Raw genomic sequence first — 21,015 nt, forward strand, 5'->3', positions numbered from 1 at the left:
TGAATATCAATCGCTGAAATCTTGGAATATTTACTATAAAGATCACTCTCCTTTCATTCACATCTCTCAGGTGATGTTCAGCAGTTATTACCACCTTTGTGAAGCACAGCAGGCCTTTTGTGGGATTTCCCCCGTGCCCCCCAGCCTCTTCTGTATTCATCCCTCTTCTATTTAAATACATTTTAGGATCTAATCAGGAATTTTATCATTACTAAGTGAATCCACTCCCATAAATCTAAAAATGTTGGTTTCATAGATCTTACAATTGAACATTAAGTTCATTTCTGAATTAATCTATGGAGACCTATATTTCTTTGTAACAATATTATCAAGTAAACTTGTGAAGCGTATATGACTTCTGATGGATTAGATCTCTGATGGCATCCGTTTTTCATCCTAAAAAGGTATTCCTAAATCTGCATCCACAATTAAGAATAAAAATAGTATTGATTTTCATTGAAAGCAAGTTATATCTATATATTAATTTTCCTCTTTCCTCCCACATAAGTTATAAATTTGAGAGAATTCCTATTATTGTATAGACAATTTTTTGCCCTAATTGATAAGGTACAGAGGAGATATTTTATGTGCAAGTCTGTAAGAACTCAGAAACCTGAAGTTTTCAAAACCCAGAACTTCTTCCCAAGCAAGAGTATAACAAAATAGTCAATACTTTTAGAAAATGAGACCTGCCATCTAATTCTGTTCTTCGCCAGAACTGACCTTTTCATTCATCTCACAGAACTGATACTAATGATCTTTTTTTACACTAAAATTACTCATTTTCTATGAGTGACCCCACAACCTTCTTTTCTATGTTTTTTAATTTTTTTTTTTTTTGACCAATTTTTTTCCCCATTCCAATTTGTTAGGACTATGTTAATATTTTCCAGGTACGTTATCACAGTCACACATTACTGCTGCAAATGTTATTTCTGTCTTTGTTAGGAGGTGTTTTTAAATATTTCATTCACAGTAATTGCAAGAGGTAAATAAATAAAATTGGTGAAGAGGACAAAAATCTTTTACAGATGTGTGTGTGAATATATATGTTCACACACATAAACACTTAAAAAAGTAGAGAATTATCAAGATGTTCTTCAAAATGTAAATATGTCTTCAGATAGGAAGATGGTTTGGGCTTAATGCTGTTATATGCAAATACCAAGGAAGGAGAGAAAAAGCCTTTTCTGATGCAAAACAAAAATATGAAGCAAGTGATGTTGTAAAGAGCATCAGGAACAACATTAGGAAAACAAACTTCAAAGGTCAAAGACTGTTATAGTCCCCAAAAGAAAGGCATCATTTGTGCTGATGAGCAATAACTACTGGGCAAAGTCCACTTAGCCTTTTGTTATCATCAAACAACCATTTCTGAACTGCAGAAATTAAAGAAAAGCCTTTTCTCAGCAACCTGCCAGAAATGAACTGTTCTAGGCAACAATAATTTTGTAAGTCCTGAGGGGAAGACTGGTTTGCCCTTGCAATGCTGACAGTTTTTGAAATCAGAAACACTTCCAAAATGAAAAGTGTGCTTTTTATCTAGAGGTAAATATTTTACTAGTGTAATATACTACAGTAATTGTAATAGAAAATGACAATAAAAAAGAAATAGTGGCTTTTAAAATTACTTAAGTAAGGAAAATTAATTGTGTGATGATTTAAATGGTATGAATGCAAGGACTCTGAAGTAAAATAAATCAGTGTAAACAGTCTTCCTTAGAATCATCTGTGTATGGATATAAAGCGAAGAGTAATTTTGACAAAGGAAATAATGGTTGCAGCATTGCATGTTAAGCTCTTACAAATTCCTTAGTGAGAGGGAAAAATGCATCTCTTTTTGTTGTGCTGGTGCTGCAATCTCAAAGGAGCAGTGAAGGCAAGTGAGCTATACAGCTAAGAAAACGGTTCTTAGACCAATTTTCCTTTTTCCTTTCCTTAATTGTTGATATTTCCTTCTCCAGAGCTACTGTGGGTAACTTAATTTCATCAGAAAAAATGTTTGGTGTATAACACACTTCTATTTTAGAATTCTGTTTAAATGGTAATACTTTCCCATGTTGCCAGATTAGAAGCTTTTTATAGGATCAAGATCTACCCTAATCCTCTAACAGACTGTTCATGGGCAGTTAATGGCATTTACTTTGAGTCCCAGAAAACTTTTGATCAGCAGATTTGATCAAACTTTGTAGTAATAGAGCTTTATCCTCCTGGGTTAGGTTTTTTTTTTGCATAAATTTTGAAAAAATGGTCCCTAATGCATAGAATGTTGAGTGGCTTTAAACACAAATGTTATTCTCTCAGTATGAAGTAGATAATGTTTATTATTATTTTCCTGAATTAAGTTATACAGGTAAAAAACTTCTCTTTTGTGCAACAATACGGCTGTTTGCTTCTTGTACAGATAATTTTGATTGTAGCTCCTCTACTTCTCTTTTACTTGCTTTGAGAACATAATTTTCCTTAAGTGTTTGATCTCAGATATCTCTTTAAAAACTGTCTGTTGACTTCATGAGGGTAATCTGTGGGTGTAGGGCCAGAAACAAAAAGGAAAGAGGGCATCAGTTTTTACACCATCATCATCATCATTTTCTATTCTGTCGATCTCTCTGAACTCAACAATAAATACAGTTTTATGTTAATATTTTCATTTTAAAAAAGTATAATGAAATTTATCCTCGTTTCTAGGAAAAACTTTCTTAAGCTTTTCTTTCTTTGTCTTTTTAACCAGTGCTTGGGTATTACCTCTTTTATAATGAATGCAGTTGCACTAGTAAGCAATATATATGGCTTGTCTGAAAGAAAAAAATAACATACAGGAAGCCAGGTGGTTAATTTACTGCTTGTTGGCAGCTCCACACTAGCATCTTGCTTGGCTATTCTTTGTGCATAGGAGATGCAAACTAACTTGCTCTATCTGAAGGGTGGAAAAAAATGATACCTTGCAAAAACAATTTTGAAGATGCAGTGTCAGAATTCACATGACTTTGGAACTTTGTATGGAATATCTGGTCCATTATTAATTCATACTTTACTTGACTAGAACTTCCCATCAAAATAAGATTGCATCTTCACTAATTTTTATAGCTACAGGTCTCAGTATTACCCTTCAGTCTGAATAACTACTGGAGATGCAGTATTATTATGGGATGAACTGAACGTTTTCAAATGCAGCAAATGAAAATAAAATTTGTTCATACAGGGCTGCCCTAAGTCCTGCCTTGAGTTTCAGTACTTCTTCATTAATTTTTTTCTTTTGTGACCTTTGCTTCAGTATGTTTTGCACAATAACCTTATATAAATCTCGCAGTATTATAAAGGCAATAAATAAAGGGAAGACAAGTTGGGCCCAACTGTGAAATAGTTAATTCAAGTAATAGTGCCTCAGTAGACTGGAATTTCTTCCTGGGTTATCCACCCAGGACCCATGCTCTAGAACGTGAAAAATTGTGTAACACAGGTGGCGTACCATTCCCTTGCACAGCTTTCATAGTTCCTGTCTGCACAAACAGAAGTACTTTTAAAATTCATCTTGTAAATACAAGAAATTTCCTAAACTTTTAAAATCAGTAGATATAGCACGATTACTAGCCACATTCCATTATATTTAGTATTTCTTGAAAAATATTTGTTATAATTTGCAAATACAATGTCTGAATGAGAGCTATTTAAAGTCATATGATGTGATTCCGTCTTGATATTTTGCAGTAGATGATGGTGTTAGTTCTAGCAGACTATGTCAAATACTTTAATAGTGACATGAAAACGTAGTTCACTAAGATATAGTGATAAACAAAGTTGCATTTGGAAAATTCATTTATAAGATTTGTGTGCAATTCTTAAGGCTCTGCAAAACCCTAAGAAGATAAAAATGAAAGGCAGACTCTGAAGAGCTTTTATTTGTCTTTTTGATGAACCCCTAGCCTTGACAAAATATTGAAGCTGATCGTTATGGTTGGAAAAATACACGTTTTGTGGAAAGCGAAGTGAATTCGTGGTTTTCTGTTAAAGCTACCCTTTGAGAGCTGTGAAGACCATCTTCAGAGATCCCTGAAAATTCTCGGAGGGACGTCCCCTCTGCTTTTAGCTCTGTTTTGCATGGAGACTTATATATTATTCTCTCTCTCCAGACACTTGTGGCAGTGGTAGCTGCTCCTCTACGCAGTCTTTTTAATTTCTGACCACAAAGAGCAGTCTCTACAGCTATGTGATTCCTGAACTTACTATAATGGCTTGGGAAAACCGACGATCTCATTTCAAGCATAACTCTAGCTCTTACTCACATCCTGATATGATGTTAGTCATTTAACCATTGATTTTCCAAATCTGTGCAAATTTTTGTAAGGTTGTTTTTGGATATTATGCTTTCTTTCTGATGGGATGCTTATGGTGAGTGCAAGGTTCAGATTGTAGGCACCTAGATTTCAGTGTGAAAATACAGTGTACCCGTGAGTGTAAGCTGTCTGTCTTCTGCTATAGTTAATGGAGATCTAGTCTCTACAGATAGTGGAGTCTAAAAGGCAATTTTGCTCACCCCCTACAGAGCTCTGGCACTGGTCGTCTTAACAAATTCTCTAGAGTCTGATGACTGTATGGACTAGATTTCTGCTGGCAAAAATAGCAACTTAGATGTTTAACTCATATGCAGATATGCGTAGTTATGCATAGAAATGTAGGTGTCTACAGGAAAGGAATACTACTGGTAGAGAGTGATTCTTGTAGTGAGGAGATGTGGTGAGGCTGAACATTCATAATGACAATTCTTCAACCTCCTTATTGCCTACTGATGTAATCGTAGAGGAGGGAAGCAGCTGTGCTTGATTAAGACTACAGAAATATGTTTTTTCTTGTTTATTTCAAAGCAGTAGGGATGTAAATATAAACAGATTGGTATGTTTATGTACTCTGTAAGAGACAGGGGCAAGCCATTTATTGTTTTTGTCATTTTTTATTTCCTGGTTCATATATCAATTTTTAATAAACTGATGAAAAGACCAGATTATAAAAAAATACAGTACTTAAAATTACACTGGCCATTGTGGCAGTGTATTCATTTTGCATGTGTGCTTAGTCTAAAATACACATTTTTATAATTTTAAGGTGTATTACTTGAAATCCTTATCAGAACCACCCAAAATTCAACTCTGTGTGGCTTGAGATCTAGCATTGTTATTCTAAATGCTATGTAATACTGAAATATAGGCATTCAAATATCTAATTCATCAACTGTGTCATGAAAATGTTTATGTTTAATCCTAAGGGGAGAAAGCATGCTTATCCCTTGAGAGGACAAGGAAAGGTCATCACTTTCCAGGATCCTACCATTTGACCTGAAAAAGCATCAGTGGGCTCCTCATAGGCAAATTTGGAAGATACAGGATTGTGCAGAGAGGAGCAGGGAAAACACTTGGAGCATTAGGACTGAAGTCCAGAATATGTGAGGCAAAAATTATTTTTACACATCCACTTCTGGTATTAGAAGAAAAAACAGTCAAAGGAGGGATTGTCCTAGTGCATGTTGTTATCCCCATATTTCAACTGCAGACTGACGTATTATACCTGCTATATGTACACATACACATTTACGGATATTTATGTTATGTAACACATGCACTTTTTATATCAAATAATACACACCTTCATTAAAACTCTGCAGACTGGGAATAAGTAAACCACAGGTATGTGAGAGTACTATTTCATGTAGTCTCAGCACTGCATCGGTGTGAGTTTTTTTCCCTCTTATCCCTCCCTCTGTCCCGTAGGATTTAGATGACAGAAGAACGGTCTGAAGACAATGGAATTCTTAGATGCTTAAGGATCTTTTGCTACACACCTATACGCAGTCATTAACAAAATGAAGCAGAATCCTTGTCAGTTTTAAACAGTGTTACATTAACTATGAAACACAACAGCTCACAAGATACGTGTTTGCCCTATGGCTATTTCACCTGCCTTCAGAGAAGGCTGGACAATATACAGCCTCCTTGTGTAATGGCTATGTATTTTGGTTTGAAAACAATGCCAACCCTTTCCTGACATGGAAAGGGATATTGGAATGTGGCACTGCTGAAGTTCAGGCAATAATTACTGACCTTCTGGCATTGGGAATAAGATTCTCGTTAAGCCTTTCCCTAATAGTAGAAAATAGGAAAAATTTTACTCAGGTACTACTGGGAGGGACTTGAGGAGTTATACACATAAGTGTGACACCTTGTAATCAGGAAACCTTTAGAACTGGATGAGTCACTAAAGATTTCAGTGAAGTTTCTGGTTTTCAGGTTCATTTACCACTACCAATGCATAACACATTCTACCAGTGATATTTCTACAATACATTTTGTAATTAACTTATTGAAATCTAGCTTCTTGTTATGGAACAAACACATGGAAAACAGAGTAGGAAGCTGTACACATTTTAAATTGTTTAATCACATTCAAAGCATTTTTGGCATAGATAGAAAGAACAATGATGTAATAGATATGTAAGAACAGTGAGATATTTAAGAGGAAAAAGAAGTTCTTGTTCATTCCTCAAAAGCAAAATATTCCCATTGTGCTATGCAATAGTCAAAGCTACTTAGGCTGAACAGACTTGATAAAGAACTTGACAGGAATTTTATATAAAAACAATATTACTTTTTCAAAAACATAATGAACTATTTTTTCTGCAGTAACAGGGGGATTGGATCTGGTTTGAAAGTAGCTCATCATCTTAAAGGACAGTGATTGAATAAGTATTTTGGACAGTGAAAGGGAGCTAGCTATATAAATCTTGTTGTGGTGACATAGTCTGCACTTGCACATTTTTTCATAAGTGCAAGTCATCTGTTGTATACCATGTGAGCATTTATATTAAAAGAAAATTTGTTTTTACCCTTTATACCTGTCACAAACAATGGAACTTATGGCAATGGAAATTTTGTGAAAAATAGTGTGAAAATCGGATGTGATAAGAGAGAGGAGAGTAAGACTTGTCAAAACTGATAATGTGGATGTATAACAATAATACCCAGTAAGATTTCCAAACTTAATGCCTTTTAAAATAGGAGTTTAACATTCATGCTTCATGGCATATGTTACTTCTCAATGACGGGCAAGTTCCTGTAAGCAAGGTAGTCCAGACCCACTTGTTGAAAGATTTCCTGTCCTCTGAGGCATTTGATCCTCTGATGAAAGACAGAGGAGTAGTTTTGGTAGAGGATTAATCTGACTTGCTCTATAGATTCCTTTGTTTGTCAGCTTGGCAATGAGAGTTTTCGATCTAACAGTTTTGCAGGAGTTAGGGAAATAGGAGAGTGATAATTATGATAACTATTTTGGGAAAAAGAATGATCCAGTTCATGGGTTTACTGTTCACCGTTTTTGTGTTACATACAGGCTTACAGTTCCATAAAACTAGGACCCAAATCTCATTTTTAAATAAATTTAAAATACTTTAAAAATACTTCTAAAAATCTGGTCTTGAATGTATATTGTGAGACAATACAAGAAGTAATAATTTATAAACTGTTAACTTAGTCATTATAATTATTCTACTCTTAAATATGTGGGTGGTTTTTTTCATTAAAATTAGGAAAATAAGGCACACATCTGTGTGAGCATCACTTCATTTTCTTTAAAATGCATTTTGCAATTAACACCTTTTAGGATATTCTTCCTGTCCCTTTTAAGTTAGTTTGGAGAAGTCATTTTTATCTACCTCAGTTTCCCTTTGTCTGGGTACTGTGAAGCTCATTAGCTTTTATGGAAAGCTGATGACTCCCTGTGGCGGGTTGACCCCAGCTGGCAGCTAAGCCCCCACCTAGCAGGAGCAACGGCTAGTTTGGAAGGAGCTGTATTGTTGAACATGATGTTATATGGCATGAAAGATCCCTTTGGTCAGTTGGGGTCAGCTGTCCCAGCTGTGTCATCTCCCAACCTCTTGCCCACCCCTGGCCTGTTTGCAGGGAGGGCTCAGTGAGAAACAGAGAAGGCCTTGATGCTATGCAAACGATGCTCAGCAATAACTAAAATATTGGTGGGTTATCAACACTTTTGCTCACAAATCTAAAACACAACACCATACAGGCTGGTATGAAAAAATTTAACTCCATCCTAGCAAACCTAGTGTACTACTCCTACAGAAAGTGCTATAGAGTTGCTAAGTATTATTATTCCTATTTCTCTTAACTGTTGGTCACAATGTATGGTTGAAAATCTTGAAAATCTGGGATTAAAAGCTCTACTATTCATTCATATGAGTAAGTGAAGAAAGGAGCAATCTCAGATTTCACAGTTCTGGCATATACTCCGATTAGAGTGATATGTCCACAGGCTACAGATTCCCACTTGCATTAACTGTAAAATAAATGGAAATGTGAAGATTTGTTCTCATATCTTGCAGGCTTCAGTTGCACAGGATCTCAATATGCATTCTGACAAACACCTTTATATGCTGTTTGATATTGTGCATGATTTCACTGCATAAAAGTGAAATTCTGCATATCAGTCTCTATGAGAGGAAAGTTTGCATTAAATACACCACCATCTATCTATAAATCATTTGGGAAAAGTGAAAGTACTCTCACATATCACTTGTTGTTTTCCAACAGCCTAATCATAAAAACCAGGCTAACAGTACTTAGGCAACAGACACAATTTCATTGCATGATTATGAATGGCTGTATTTTTTTAATCCTTTTAGAAATCTAAGTAATTTTGAAAAGTTATAAGATTATGGTAGCTTTGGGGGTTGAGTTCAGCTATCCACAGAACAGAATGAAACATAGAGTAGTAGTGCAGACTTCTTTACTGAGATCTAATAGCTTTGCTTTACTTTGAGTGGAAAAAAAAATTAGGATAATGAAAGCTCAGCCCATGCACTTGCTGATTTGGTTTACTGAGAATTCCATCAAAACTGTCTTACTGGTATCAATTTTGTGAAATGTCCCTATTACATTGGGCCTATAGACACCACTGGAGGACAACATTTTGTTACAGCTCTGGTAAATCACCCTCTTTTATTGCACATGGCTTTTTTGTGTCCCCCAATCTACTATCCTGTGTAATCCAAAGCAGCCTTTAACCTTAGTGACTTGCAATACTGTTTTCTGACAAATTTGGTAAGTACTACTTTTTTTACAGTTGCTCCTGCCTCCTCATCAGAAAGATGAAGGCCACCCTGGCAATGAAAGCAGTTAATAATCTGACACTGGCATGCTGAGAAGGTTCTTAATACTGGACAGAAGGGAAGTACAGACAGATTCACCTGGTGGTTAGAAGGCAGCACTTAGGTTATTAGACAGTGGGCTACAATTTATTTGCAACTGATCATTGCTTTGTGCAAGCAGGTAGCTGTTCTGAAGCAGGTCTCCGTGATCTATCACTGTTCCTCCAACCTATCCACCATGATCTTCTTCCTTTAGATCAATAAACCTCAAAGGAATGACCATCCCAGCCTTAGAACATCTTTCTTCCCAAGTGAAATTATAGCTGTTAGAGTTGTATAGTTGTAACATTATACAAGCAATTCACCAACTTTCTGAATTTGTTGAAGACCAATGTGTTGTCAAGGGGGACGTTTATTTTGAAGATACATGTTTGTATATGAAAGATCAGTAATTGTAAAAGTTATTAGTAACTCACATGTGAAATTCACAATTAATTAAGACCAGAAACAGTGTAAGATTAATTTTTAAAAACCAACTTTTTTCTATACAGTGGATGTAAAAGTGGTATCTAAACCTCAGGCCTGCAGAAAGACAGATTCCTCTGCATATTACTTTTTTTTGTGCGCGTGTGTATGAGCTAAGGTATTGCGTAAAATCACAATTAATGTCATGAGATTTGAAACACTTGGCTGCTTCTTAAAATCTCAGCTTCAAATGACTGAGTAGTATAGAATTAAAATCTACTGTACTTGTGCAATGTTGATTGTATGAAGAAAGCCAAAAAATTGGTGTTTCATGTATTCACAGGCTAGAAGAGACTACGAGAACATCTTGTCTGACTTTCTGTATATACCATAGATTTTAAACATATCAAGTAGTCATCCAGCGATTCAGATAATTAATCTGATACTTCTAAATCTACATCTACTTGGGTTTGGCCAAATGTCCCCAAAAGAGCATAGTCGTTACCTGGAGATTCCCACCAAAGAAAATTCATCACCTCTGTGGTAGTTCATTGCAATGGTTTATCATCCCCATTGTTACAAAAAATTACCTATTTCTAATTTAAATTTGTCTGGTTTCAGTCTGCAATCATTATTATGATTCCTCTGTGAAATTAAAGATAACATTACTGAACAGTATGTTCTCTCCGTTCAGGTGTATATATATATGTTGTAAATAAGTCTCAATTACATTTTTCGTAAGCTAAATATATTGGATTCTCTCACACTCTTGCTTAAAATTCTTGTCTCCGTCCCTCAAATAATTTTCAGATTTGTCCTTGCCACTATTTTTTTAATATTGCTTTTTAGAAGGGCAGAAATAAAACGACATAAAGCATTCTTATTTTGGCCTACCCAATGTAGAATACAGATACGAGACTGTTGCATTATCCTTACTCACCTGTCTGTATATTCCTCCAAGGACTATACAAGGGCTTTTGGTTGGCTCATTTGACTCGTATCTCATATTGACCTGCATGTCTGGTATGATCCTTAAATCCCTTCATAGTCACTGCTTTTCAGGATGTTGTTCTATACGCGTCCTGCGTTCCTCATTCACATGTAAAGTTGCTCGGCTTTACACTTGGCTACGTTTGAACACATTTTGCTTAAATGTGCAACTGTCTAATATAATGACTTTCCTGTCATTATTTACAACCTTAGTGTCATGGACTTATATTTACATCCAAATCACCTGTGAAAATTTTGTGAAGTATCAGATTTGGTACCAAGCTGAAGCAAAACTTCCCTGCAAAATGATGATTCTGCATTGACAACTACTTTTTATTGCAGAGAAATTATTTTTCCTTCAGGTATCAGTTTTTATTCCAAGAAAGGTATGCCCTCCTGATACTCAGTTACCTTCAGCAAAGTTTTCTAATAAAAAAATTAAATTAGGTTTGTCTGACAAAGTTAATTTTTCCATAAACCCATGTTGACTGCATTATGTTCACGTTTTTCTTTAGTTGGTTCTCTTATCATCTATTTTATTATTTCCTTGGGATATGCATCAAGCTATTCATCTTAGCTGGGATACCTGGCTTTATCTTATGAATATTTCAACAATCTTCTTCTAGACTGTCCAAATTTTCCTGTTATTGTAAGATTTATTAAAATGTTAAGAGCTAGTCAACTCTCAAAATTATCAAGAACAAATTATCTAACCTGACAGGTATATGTTCCTATAAAAAACCTGTTTATCATCTTCCTCAGTTGCTAGTGGCTTGGAAAATACTTCCTCATCTTTAGGTAACGGAAGTATAATTTCTCATTCTTTGTTTTGTTTTTTGGGGGTTTGTTTTTTTTTTTTTTTATGATACCAGACATGGAATCATTAGCTTTCCTTATCAGTTTTCAGTTTTCTTCACTTCCCCTTTTCCCTTCTGTATCTTCCCTCCAGAACTTCCATTACTTTTTCCATCCTTATGCCTCTGCCTAGCAACTCTCATAGACTAAGAATCAGTCACACCAACCTCACAGGCACATGAACAGACCTCTCTCTTGATTTGTTCAGCTTCTCAAAACCCCAGCCACACAGCTCTCACTGAGACAGGCAGACAAACAAATATATCAAACACAGAGATTGCCAAATCCTTTTACATCCAAGAAGACTGGCAGCTTTGAAACTACTTTTTCCCTACTTCTTTCCATCTGTATTATTGGGCTTTTAGGGTATTTATGTCTCTGTCCAGCTTTACTGAAGTTTAATTGGGACACTGAAAAGTTACAGGCAATATGACAGGCTGAGAAAGAATTGTTTGAACAATAGCATTGATAAAATCCTATTAGTTCTAATAAATTACTTTTGGCAGTCGTACTTCTGGTTCTGGGGAAGGGTAGGCCCTTTGTGAAGGTTTACGAGCTTCCCACTTTGGATCTTCTCTCCCACCCAGGTCCAATGTTCTGTCTAGTTTTAATATTCACAAATATTATTTTAACAAAATGTTTTCCTATATTCTTACTCAAAATGATACATCTTAGCTGTCTGTACTTGCTCCCAACTGTCTTTTTAGGACCTCAGTTGCAATGGTAGCCTGTAGCACGATCAGTTAGAAACCGTGTTGGGCCTTAGATAACCTGTATTTTCACCCAGACTTTGCCAACGGGTCATCATATGGCCTTAGGCAAGTCATTCAGCTTCCTTCTTCACTTGCTGTAATATTTGTGAAGTGCTTTGAAATCAGTAAGTAAAAACTGCTGCTTAAGTTCAATGTATTATTCTGCTCACATAGCTGATCTTCTAGTGTACTCTCCTCCAAAAACATTACCTTCTAGGCTAATTTTACATTTGTGTCTGAAGTAGTGGGGTTTTTAAGTTTGGACTAGAAAACATTATAAAGCAAAAAGTCTTTAGTGTGTCAATATTACAAGAAAGTAGAATTATATTTTTCCAGGGCCAGAGAAATTGCTACTTAAAGGAAGGAAGGGAAGGCATATCTCACAAAGCTGTGTTTTCAAATTCAGAAATAAGCAGAACACAATGAATAACATGGATAGTTGTAAATAATTTTAAGTCTACCAAGTTGAGAAGATTTAAGAACATGAAAAAGATCACAGAAAGAATTGTATTAAACTGCTCCTTGCACACTTTAAATCCAAGGTACATTGTAAATGGGTATTCGGGTACTGCTGATTGTCAGAATATATATGATTAGCTGCTGCAGCAGGAGATTATAAAATCAAGTATCTTAATAGCTTCAGCGCAAGGGATAGTAGATCTCCTAAGTGCAACAGATACAGCATCAGGGTAAGGTTGTTGCAATCTTGAAGCCAGTTTCTTTAGTTTTCAAGTAAACTCAGTTACCAAAGCTGAAGCCACTATTTCAATAGCAGGAACGATCTATCCGAGATACTGTAAGTTTTTTTACTTGTGGCTTCTGAACTGGGAATTAAATGTTACAAAGAGGTAGATAAAGCTGCGCGAGAAACTAGAATGCTTTGGAAAGTTGTGGTTGAAATGCTGGAGACGTGATATGTTATCAGCTGGTTTATGTTTTAAAATGTGTTTGCTGATTCACTCTAGAATAAGGATGTGATTAACCCTGAAGATTTGGAGTCCTTTGCTGTAGACAAAACATCCTTTTTTTGAATCTACCTGTGCCAGTGAGAAAGTTTATACTCACATTCTGCTCTGATTCCTAAACTGTTTCATTCATACCAACCAGGTTAATCAACAGACACTATTTAAAGCATTTAATTGATTCCACAATAACTAAATACATCTTAATGGCATGCATTGGGGAATGCTTATGCAGTCCTCTTAGCTGGCAGAATTTAGGGGATTTGTCTGGCAGAAGGTACCACCAGGTAATGAGAAGCTGGAGGACAAACCAATGGCAGCATCCTACTCCGTGGGGAAAGCTAGTTGTCAAGTGTGAGCCTTTCCACACCTTCAACTGCTGTAACACGTAGGGAAGGTACGTAAGACCTTATCTTTAATTTAACTTTAGAGAATATATTCAGTGTTTTGGTAATCAAGGGTTTTATGCAACCAAAGTTAACAAAAACTAAGTGTACCTGTGGTTCAAAAACATATTATGCTGGGAATAGTATTTGAGAAGCAAAGATTAGTAATTTACATATTCCTCTTGAAATCAATGACATTTGAATGAAAAATGTCACATAAATTGATCATTAACAGTGCTTAATCAATTACTCATAAGTAAGGCAGATTTCTTTGAATCAAACTGATAAAATCCTTGATCTTAATCATGATTTCAATCAGCAAGTAAGAATTGCTGCTTTAGATAATTGATGGTAATCTTGTTTTGCATTTGTATTTTACTTCAGAAAGAAAGGGTCAGTTTCATCAGCTGGAATAATCTTTAAAATAAATAGATTTGCAAGCAGCACAAAGATTTTTTCTTGTTGCTTGTCAGGTCGACGTGTGATATATGAAAACAATTATTTTCTTGAATTTGTTTTGTGATAGAAAATGGTTAAAAATTCATTACTTTTTTTAAAAATTACTTGTGTTTTCTCTCAAGTGGGATAGAAACTAGAGTGCAGCTCAAAACATACAGCAAAATTTTATGTCTTTTTCCTGAGTTAAATAAAGGTACCATGAAATATGATGGACACACATATACAATAAAATGTATCAAATATGTTTGAATGTTAAATGACTGATTTACTACGGAAAACAATTTTTAACTATTTTTAATACAGTTTCTGAAAACAATAGGCCAAACATTCAATAGTATTTATATATTTAATCGTATAGATGGTGTCTGATGGGATTTTCAAAATTACATAATTGCTTTTCTATATGTTTATGTATACCTGAAATATATCACTTGGATATAAGTCTGTGTTTCAAGTACCTACATAAGTTAAAAACAGCTTTGTGAGAGCCTTTTCTTTCTCTTTTAAATAAGATTTCCTATTTTCCCCCATTACTTTGTATTGGTATACTAGAAGAGAAAAATAATGTTTTCAAACCCAAAGTCAGCTTACCAAACTCAAACAAAAAAAGTTTTCTTTGTGTTTGCTATTGAAATTGACATCAAAAGTAATTAAAGCAAAAAATATCTACGCTGTGTACTTACATTAAAATAGATGAAATAATACTGTAATAGCTGAAAATAAAGTATTTAATGGATTTAGTACCTGCCATCACATTGACCTAAAACTAGATATTTTGTCTTGCCTTCACATGCCTTTAACTCATAAAAATAATGAGAATTGAGAAGGGTTCATAAGCATCATCTTTATTTTTAATTTGTGCAAATGGCATCACTAATTGGTAGTAGGTTTGTCTTTTAACACAGATATTCATAAACATAAATGTAATTTAAGTACATCTAAGAACAGAAATTTTAAAAAATTATATTGAATAGGAGCAGACCTAAGTGAAAAATCCATTTTTCTTTGAAATAATAATTTTTACCTATTTACCTCAGAAGTCAAGTAATTTTAGTATATTCCTAATATTCACTATTTTGTGTTATTGAATTCATCTTCCCAGAATCATATAGGTTAACTCACTTTTAAACAAATTTCTCCATGCTTGGATTAAGCAGTGTAATTTTTGTCTCCTGTGTTATACCGCTCCACAATAATCACAGATTCTCCCATGTATCCAGTTTCTCCTCTAAAAATACCCTAATCTCTCTTGCATTTTCTTGCACAGCAGTATGTCCACTTTTCTCCACGTTCCTTCTCTGTGGTTTCTAACCTGCCACCTGTCCCTGCTAAATCTAAGCCACAGGATGAATTCCTGCTGAGTCCACCCCATGCTTCCCTCTGCAGGAGCATGCTTATCCTCCACTCAGCCACCAATCTACACCACACGAACACCCCCTCCTATTACAACCTCTGCTCCTTAGATGTGGCCAATGGATTCCAAAACAGTAACACTGGACTAGGGCAGGGATGAAGAGAGGGCGGTCTGCATGTAATTGCATGAACCTAAGTATATTAGAAATAGGGCTGAAGATTGATTATATGCAATAAACTTGACAGGTCAAGAAGTTTGACTTTATATTGTGTATAATATTAACTCTAACATAACTTCCTGTATTTGTTTTCGTTGCTTTTACATTTTCTGATTTTTTTAGTGCTTGATTTAGCAATCTAGATATTTCAGTTTTGTTTTGCATTTGATATTAATGAAACCAACAGTGACAACAATGTCTAGCCCTCAGTCAGTTCTCATCCAGAAAAAGTCCTTTTAAGATGCACTGGGTTTTTTGGTCACTGTTTTGCAGGAGTAAAGCTTAAGGAGCAGATATGTGTAAGTCATCGTCCAGAATGTTGTGAATGCTCTTGGGCAGTTCACTGATTGTTGCTTTATATTGGAGGCTGTTACGTAAAAGACAATCAATAAGCTAATTCTGTTGTCCTTTTCTAACCACTGCTCATGTGTGTAATGTTGGTTATTTAACACGAAGGTATACCACAAACATTTGAAATGTCAGAATGTTGCTTGCTATTTAACCTCCTCTGTTACAGGATGATCTGTACATAATACAGTACAAGTTTGTTACTCATGACCAAAAAATGCTGACAGTGTAATAACAGAGTCAGGAATCAATGTCTTTTTGGCTGCCCAAAAAGATTAAGAAAAGGGCAATATTAGATGGCCAAAACAGCTAAAAATCAAATTCTGCCTGATGATCCTAGTCTTCCTCTATGACAGAACAACAGACCTTGTGGATAGAAAAGTAGCAGTAATTGTCAAGTTATCCTGACGTAACTTTTGTAAAGGTTTGCTCACGCTTTTTCTAACCAAGACAATTTAATTCAGATTACGTGTATTTATAAATGGCTGAATAATCAAGGACAAAAATGATCTTATAATCAACTCAACTCATAATCATGGGCATTCTGATTCACTCTGGCCCTTCTTTGGGTGGGAGTTGGACCAAATGAAATTCAGAGGCCCCTTCCTATTGAAATCATTCTATGATGACTTGTTCTGTGATCCTATGATACTGAAGCAGTATGCGAGGATTTTGGAAGGCGGGGTTAAAATTAAAAATGTTCTTTTATCAGTTCAGTAGGAAGTGCAAATATAATTCACCCTGTCTTATGTTGGAGGAACTGACTGAACAATATCCTGAAACCTTTTTGCCTGTTACTTTGGAGGTTCACTGATTAGTAAATATATTGGGGTTGCAAAATATAGTGTGAAAATTTTGTGCTATTGTCAACTCAATTGTTGGAACATTCTGGCTGTCATAGTGCTTTATATCAACAGGATGTGAAAGGTATTTTTAGATTATATATCAACACACAGCTTCATTCTTAGGATCAAAGATTCAGAGACAATGTTATATTAAGAAATGTGCCAAAGGAAAACAGCCATTTGGGAAAAGTGCTGTGAAAGCTACTTAGATTATAAGCAAAACTAATATAATTTCACATGACTCCGTAATATTCAGAGCGGTGGGTTTTGCATATACACCATCAAATGATTCTGCAGTCAGAACTTATACATTAACATTAGAGACTAGTCATATAGTTCATATTAAAATGTTATAAACATTCAGCTCTAGGATTTTAAAGTTTAACCATATTATTCATGTTCAGTGACAATTCCTTGGTGTATGGAAAAGCATAAAGGGTCATTTAAATTGTAAGAAATACAGGGCTTGGATAGTTGGCAGGATAAACCTAAATCCTTTTACAATATTCATTTCTACTGAATTAAAATGAGGAAGATTCAGGTAATTATCTGAATAACAATGAGCACTGGGTTAAGTTGATGTTCCCAAGAAAGTTGAAGAACTATATGAAGTGAATTAAAATATGTGGGATGTACTATCTATTGATATTTAATCTTCTTCTCCTTCCTGGCTTTTGTAAAAGTTAAAACTGAACAGATAAACTCAGAGTAATGTTTACCTTTTCCCGTAAGTAGGAAAAAAACACTTTTCCCATTAAGCAGATAAATGGGTTTTAGACATTTTATTTGATGCACTCTAAATTACAATTGCAAGAACACTAAAAATTAAATATTATAAACTGCTTAATATCTGAAACATCTGAAGCTGAGATATATAGCAATACACTGCTGCACATATTAACTCATCTACTTTGCTTATAATGGCTTTCAGCATTTGTACATAATGCAAACAATAGCTCTGACTTTCTTTGATTTTGTGCTTTTCCTTCCAGGTTTGGATTTATCCTTCATAAGGATGAGCCAGTGCTCCAGAAAATTGATCTAGAAACTATGTCGTACGTCAAGACAATTAGTTTAAAGGATTATAATTGCATTCCTCAGTCACTGGCTTATACACATCTTGGAGGATATTTTTTTGTCTGCTGTAAGCCTGATACCACGGGGGCTGTCCTACCACAGCTTATAGTGGATAGCGTTACTGATTCTGTGATTGGATACAACAGCGACGTAACAGGCATGCCACATACCTCTCCAGATGGACACTACCTTGTCAGCATTGATGATGCAAAAGGTCTCATGAGGATCCAGTCTATAACAATGAGAGGAGAAATACAGGATGCATTTGACATTCACACTAATTTGCACATATCTGATGTAGCTTTTCAGCCATCATTCACTGAAGCTCATCAATACAATATCTACTGTAGCTCCAGCACACAAACTGATGTTCTCTTCGTGGAGCTCTCCTCTGGCAAGGTTAAGATGGTGAAGAGTCTGAAGGAGCCTGTCAAGGCAGGTGAATGGCCTTGGAACAGTAAGAACCGTCTTATAAAAGACAGTGGCCTTTTTGGTCAGTATCTCATGACCCCTTCCAAGGAATCTCTGTTTATCCTGGATGGACGGCTCAATAAGTTAAATTGTGAAATCACTGAAGTTGAGAGAGGCAACACAGTAATTTGGGTTGGAGAAGCATAAGGATCTGTGTTAGATATTTACTGAATTAATAGTTTTACAGTACATTGCACTTAAATTACACCACTCTTCAAATTTACACAATTTTCATTTTAAATTGTTAGACCCTTCTGTACCTGTTATTTCTTTGACTTGAACACAATTTGAATCAACTTCCACATAAAAGTTACTAAAACAACAGCTATTTGATAGTGATACTTCCTATTAATTATCAGCTGACATTGTGTTGTTTGACTGAAATTACTAAATATTGAAATTGATGATAACTATCATACCTTATTTTAAAGGAATTAGGGAAAAAAAGCCCAAAAAGTTTCAGGGAATTTAAAACGATACTTTGCATTTGTAAATGGAAGACTTAAATATGGTTCAAATTCTGGTTTGGTTTGCTTCAGACACAAAATAAGAGGTGTTGTACAACCTGTGACTCCTTAAACTGAATTGTTATGTCCTGTTCCGTCCAGTCCACTGTTTAATCTTTTTGTGCCTTGAAGCGAAAGTCTCACAAGAAAGGTAAAGCATAGAAATTTTATAATTTATTCCCACTGTGGCTACAGGATTGCTTGTCATTGGAAAGAAACTTTTAGTATCAAATTTCTAGTCTCAAGTTGTGGAACATACATGGAGAGAAAAAAAGGAGAAATTATATTTGCAGTGTTTTCTGATCACTGCGATTTGAGGAGTTTATTTTTATGGTGAGTCTTAGTTGAGAGAGTTGCTTGCAGAAGCTTAACCTTTTTTTAGAAAAAAATAGATGTTAGGTTTTTCAGCTATCACAGGGTTTCATCAGCAAGGAGTTTCAGTTCTACTAGAGAGAAACATTGCACTTATCCTTTCAGAGTAAACCATGTTCTAAAAACCTGGCATCGCAAAGCTTCACTTATGTTGTCGAGGAAAATGTTACTTAAAAGCAAAATGCATTTTAAGAAACTGAAGATGCAAAGAACTGAAGTCTACAACCAGTAAATAACATTTTTGCTTATGCATTGTACCATTGATCCATATTTGTTAAACCATTTGGTTAGCTCAACACATTTTCTATTCCATGCATCCAATTGGATTAGTGCAAAAAACAAACAAACAACAAAAACTTTGTATTTTTTATAGTTTGTTTACTTAGAATTCTAATATTAACAATGCTTAAACATGTAAATGGGAAAAATAAGATTCCCAGAAGCAGAATAACAAGTCAGTAGGATCAGAAAGCCAGCAGTAAACAACTATCCAGACTTAGAGTACAGACTTAAAAGTTTGGGAGTATTTTTATTTTTATTATGTTTTTGCTAAAGAATGCTTATAAGCTCTTAAACTAACCTCCATTTACTGAAAGCAATCAGAAGAAAATATCTTTTTTTAAACAAAATTTTACTGCAATTTAGATTGTGTAAAATTGCTTAGAAATCTGGAATTTTCTAGCATTGTAATCTTGTGTGCATTTAGCATCCTGCCCTGTGTGGTACAGTAGATCTCTCTTTAGCTTGAGCAAACCTCCTGGTAGGTAGATTTAACTAAGATAAGAGTCTGCTTACATTTCTAGCTACTGAATCTGACCTTTCCTTTTCTGCATTGTGAGCAAATAAGAATCATGTAAACTGTCTGTTACTCACTTATTTGCAGTAGTCTGTCTCATGCATTTTTCTCCTGTAACTTACACCACGTGAATGTTCTGTATGTAGAAAATGCTTGACAAAAGGAGAATAAACCCCATAAATTTTAAACAGTCCTGACTTTGGTGAATGCTCCAATGTAGCCACACTGAAGTGGCATGTAACAGACTTTTATTTGAAAGCAAGATAGAAGGAAGTATATCTGCCTTTTATTATATATATAAAAATAATATACAGTGTGGAAAGAAGACTTTTTAGAAGGGCTTAACTAACCAGAAATTTTTAGTTTGGCTGCTACAAAGAAAAGCTCATCTATTAATCAATTAGGCACAGAGTAATTAGAGTATAGACACATGTCTCTTCTCATGCCCAGCCTCTGGAGCCAAAAACCTGGAGTCTAGAAGCTGTACAAACATATAAGCCCAAACCAAGAAGCATGGCACTCTGGTAGCACAGCTAAACAACTCCCCATCCAGTCTGCTCAGCGTAGATGGATTGTATGCTTACTTTGCCCTCTCCTTGCCTAACCATTATCATTAAAGATAAGCATTGAATCCCGTGACAACAGTGAGATTCCCTTGATAGTGAAAGCTGTCCTGCATTCTGCATGATCCCTTACAATCTCTATCAAAGTCCAAGTCAGTTTTCAGTTTTGGCAGCATCTTATTCTTTTGTATTAGCAACATTTGGCAATTGGAGAAGCGTTAAAACTTGAATAAACCATGTTGCTCATTACATGAAACAGGAGACCAAAATATCTGCTAATACACTTAACAGATTTGACTATGTCAATAATATCACAGTAATTTGTATAGTATAGAAACTGTCCCAATCAGTTTAGAATTCTGTTTGAAACCAGTTTCTCTGTTCCCACCCTAAGAATATCTCTGACTCTAGCTAAAGCAGTTTGGTGAAGGACTATTGCCAATTCCCTG

General features: G+C 35.2%; 1 protein-coding gene across 2 annotated transcripts in view; it reads left to right on the forward strand.

The window, feature by feature from the left end:
• The window catches only part of FSTL5 (follistatin like 5), a 326,873-nt gene extending 306,673 nt beyond the window's left edge, over window positions 1-20,200 (forward strand). For both annotated transcript variants that reach the window (XM_087737586.1, XM_087737587.1), the window contains one exon: window positions 17,774-20,200. In XM_087737586.1, the coding sequence (XP_087593712.1) occupies window positions 17,774-18,476 (703 nt within the window). In that variant the 3' untranslated portion in view covers window positions 18,477-20,200. The remainder of the gene's footprint in view (window positions 1-17,773) is intronic.
• The last annotated feature ends 815 nt before the right edge of the window (window positions 20,201-21,015 follow it).

Source organism: Nipponia nippon, unplaced genomic scaffold (assembly GCF_047370975.1).
Source record: "Nipponia nippon isolate SJK-2023a ecotype South Korea unplaced genomic scaffold, ASM4737097v1 scaffold_6, whole genome shotgun sequence".
In the NCBI taxonomy this organism is placed as follows: domain Eukaryota; kingdom Metazoa; phylum Chordata; class Aves; order Pelecaniformes; family Threskiornithidae; genus Nipponia; species Nipponia nippon.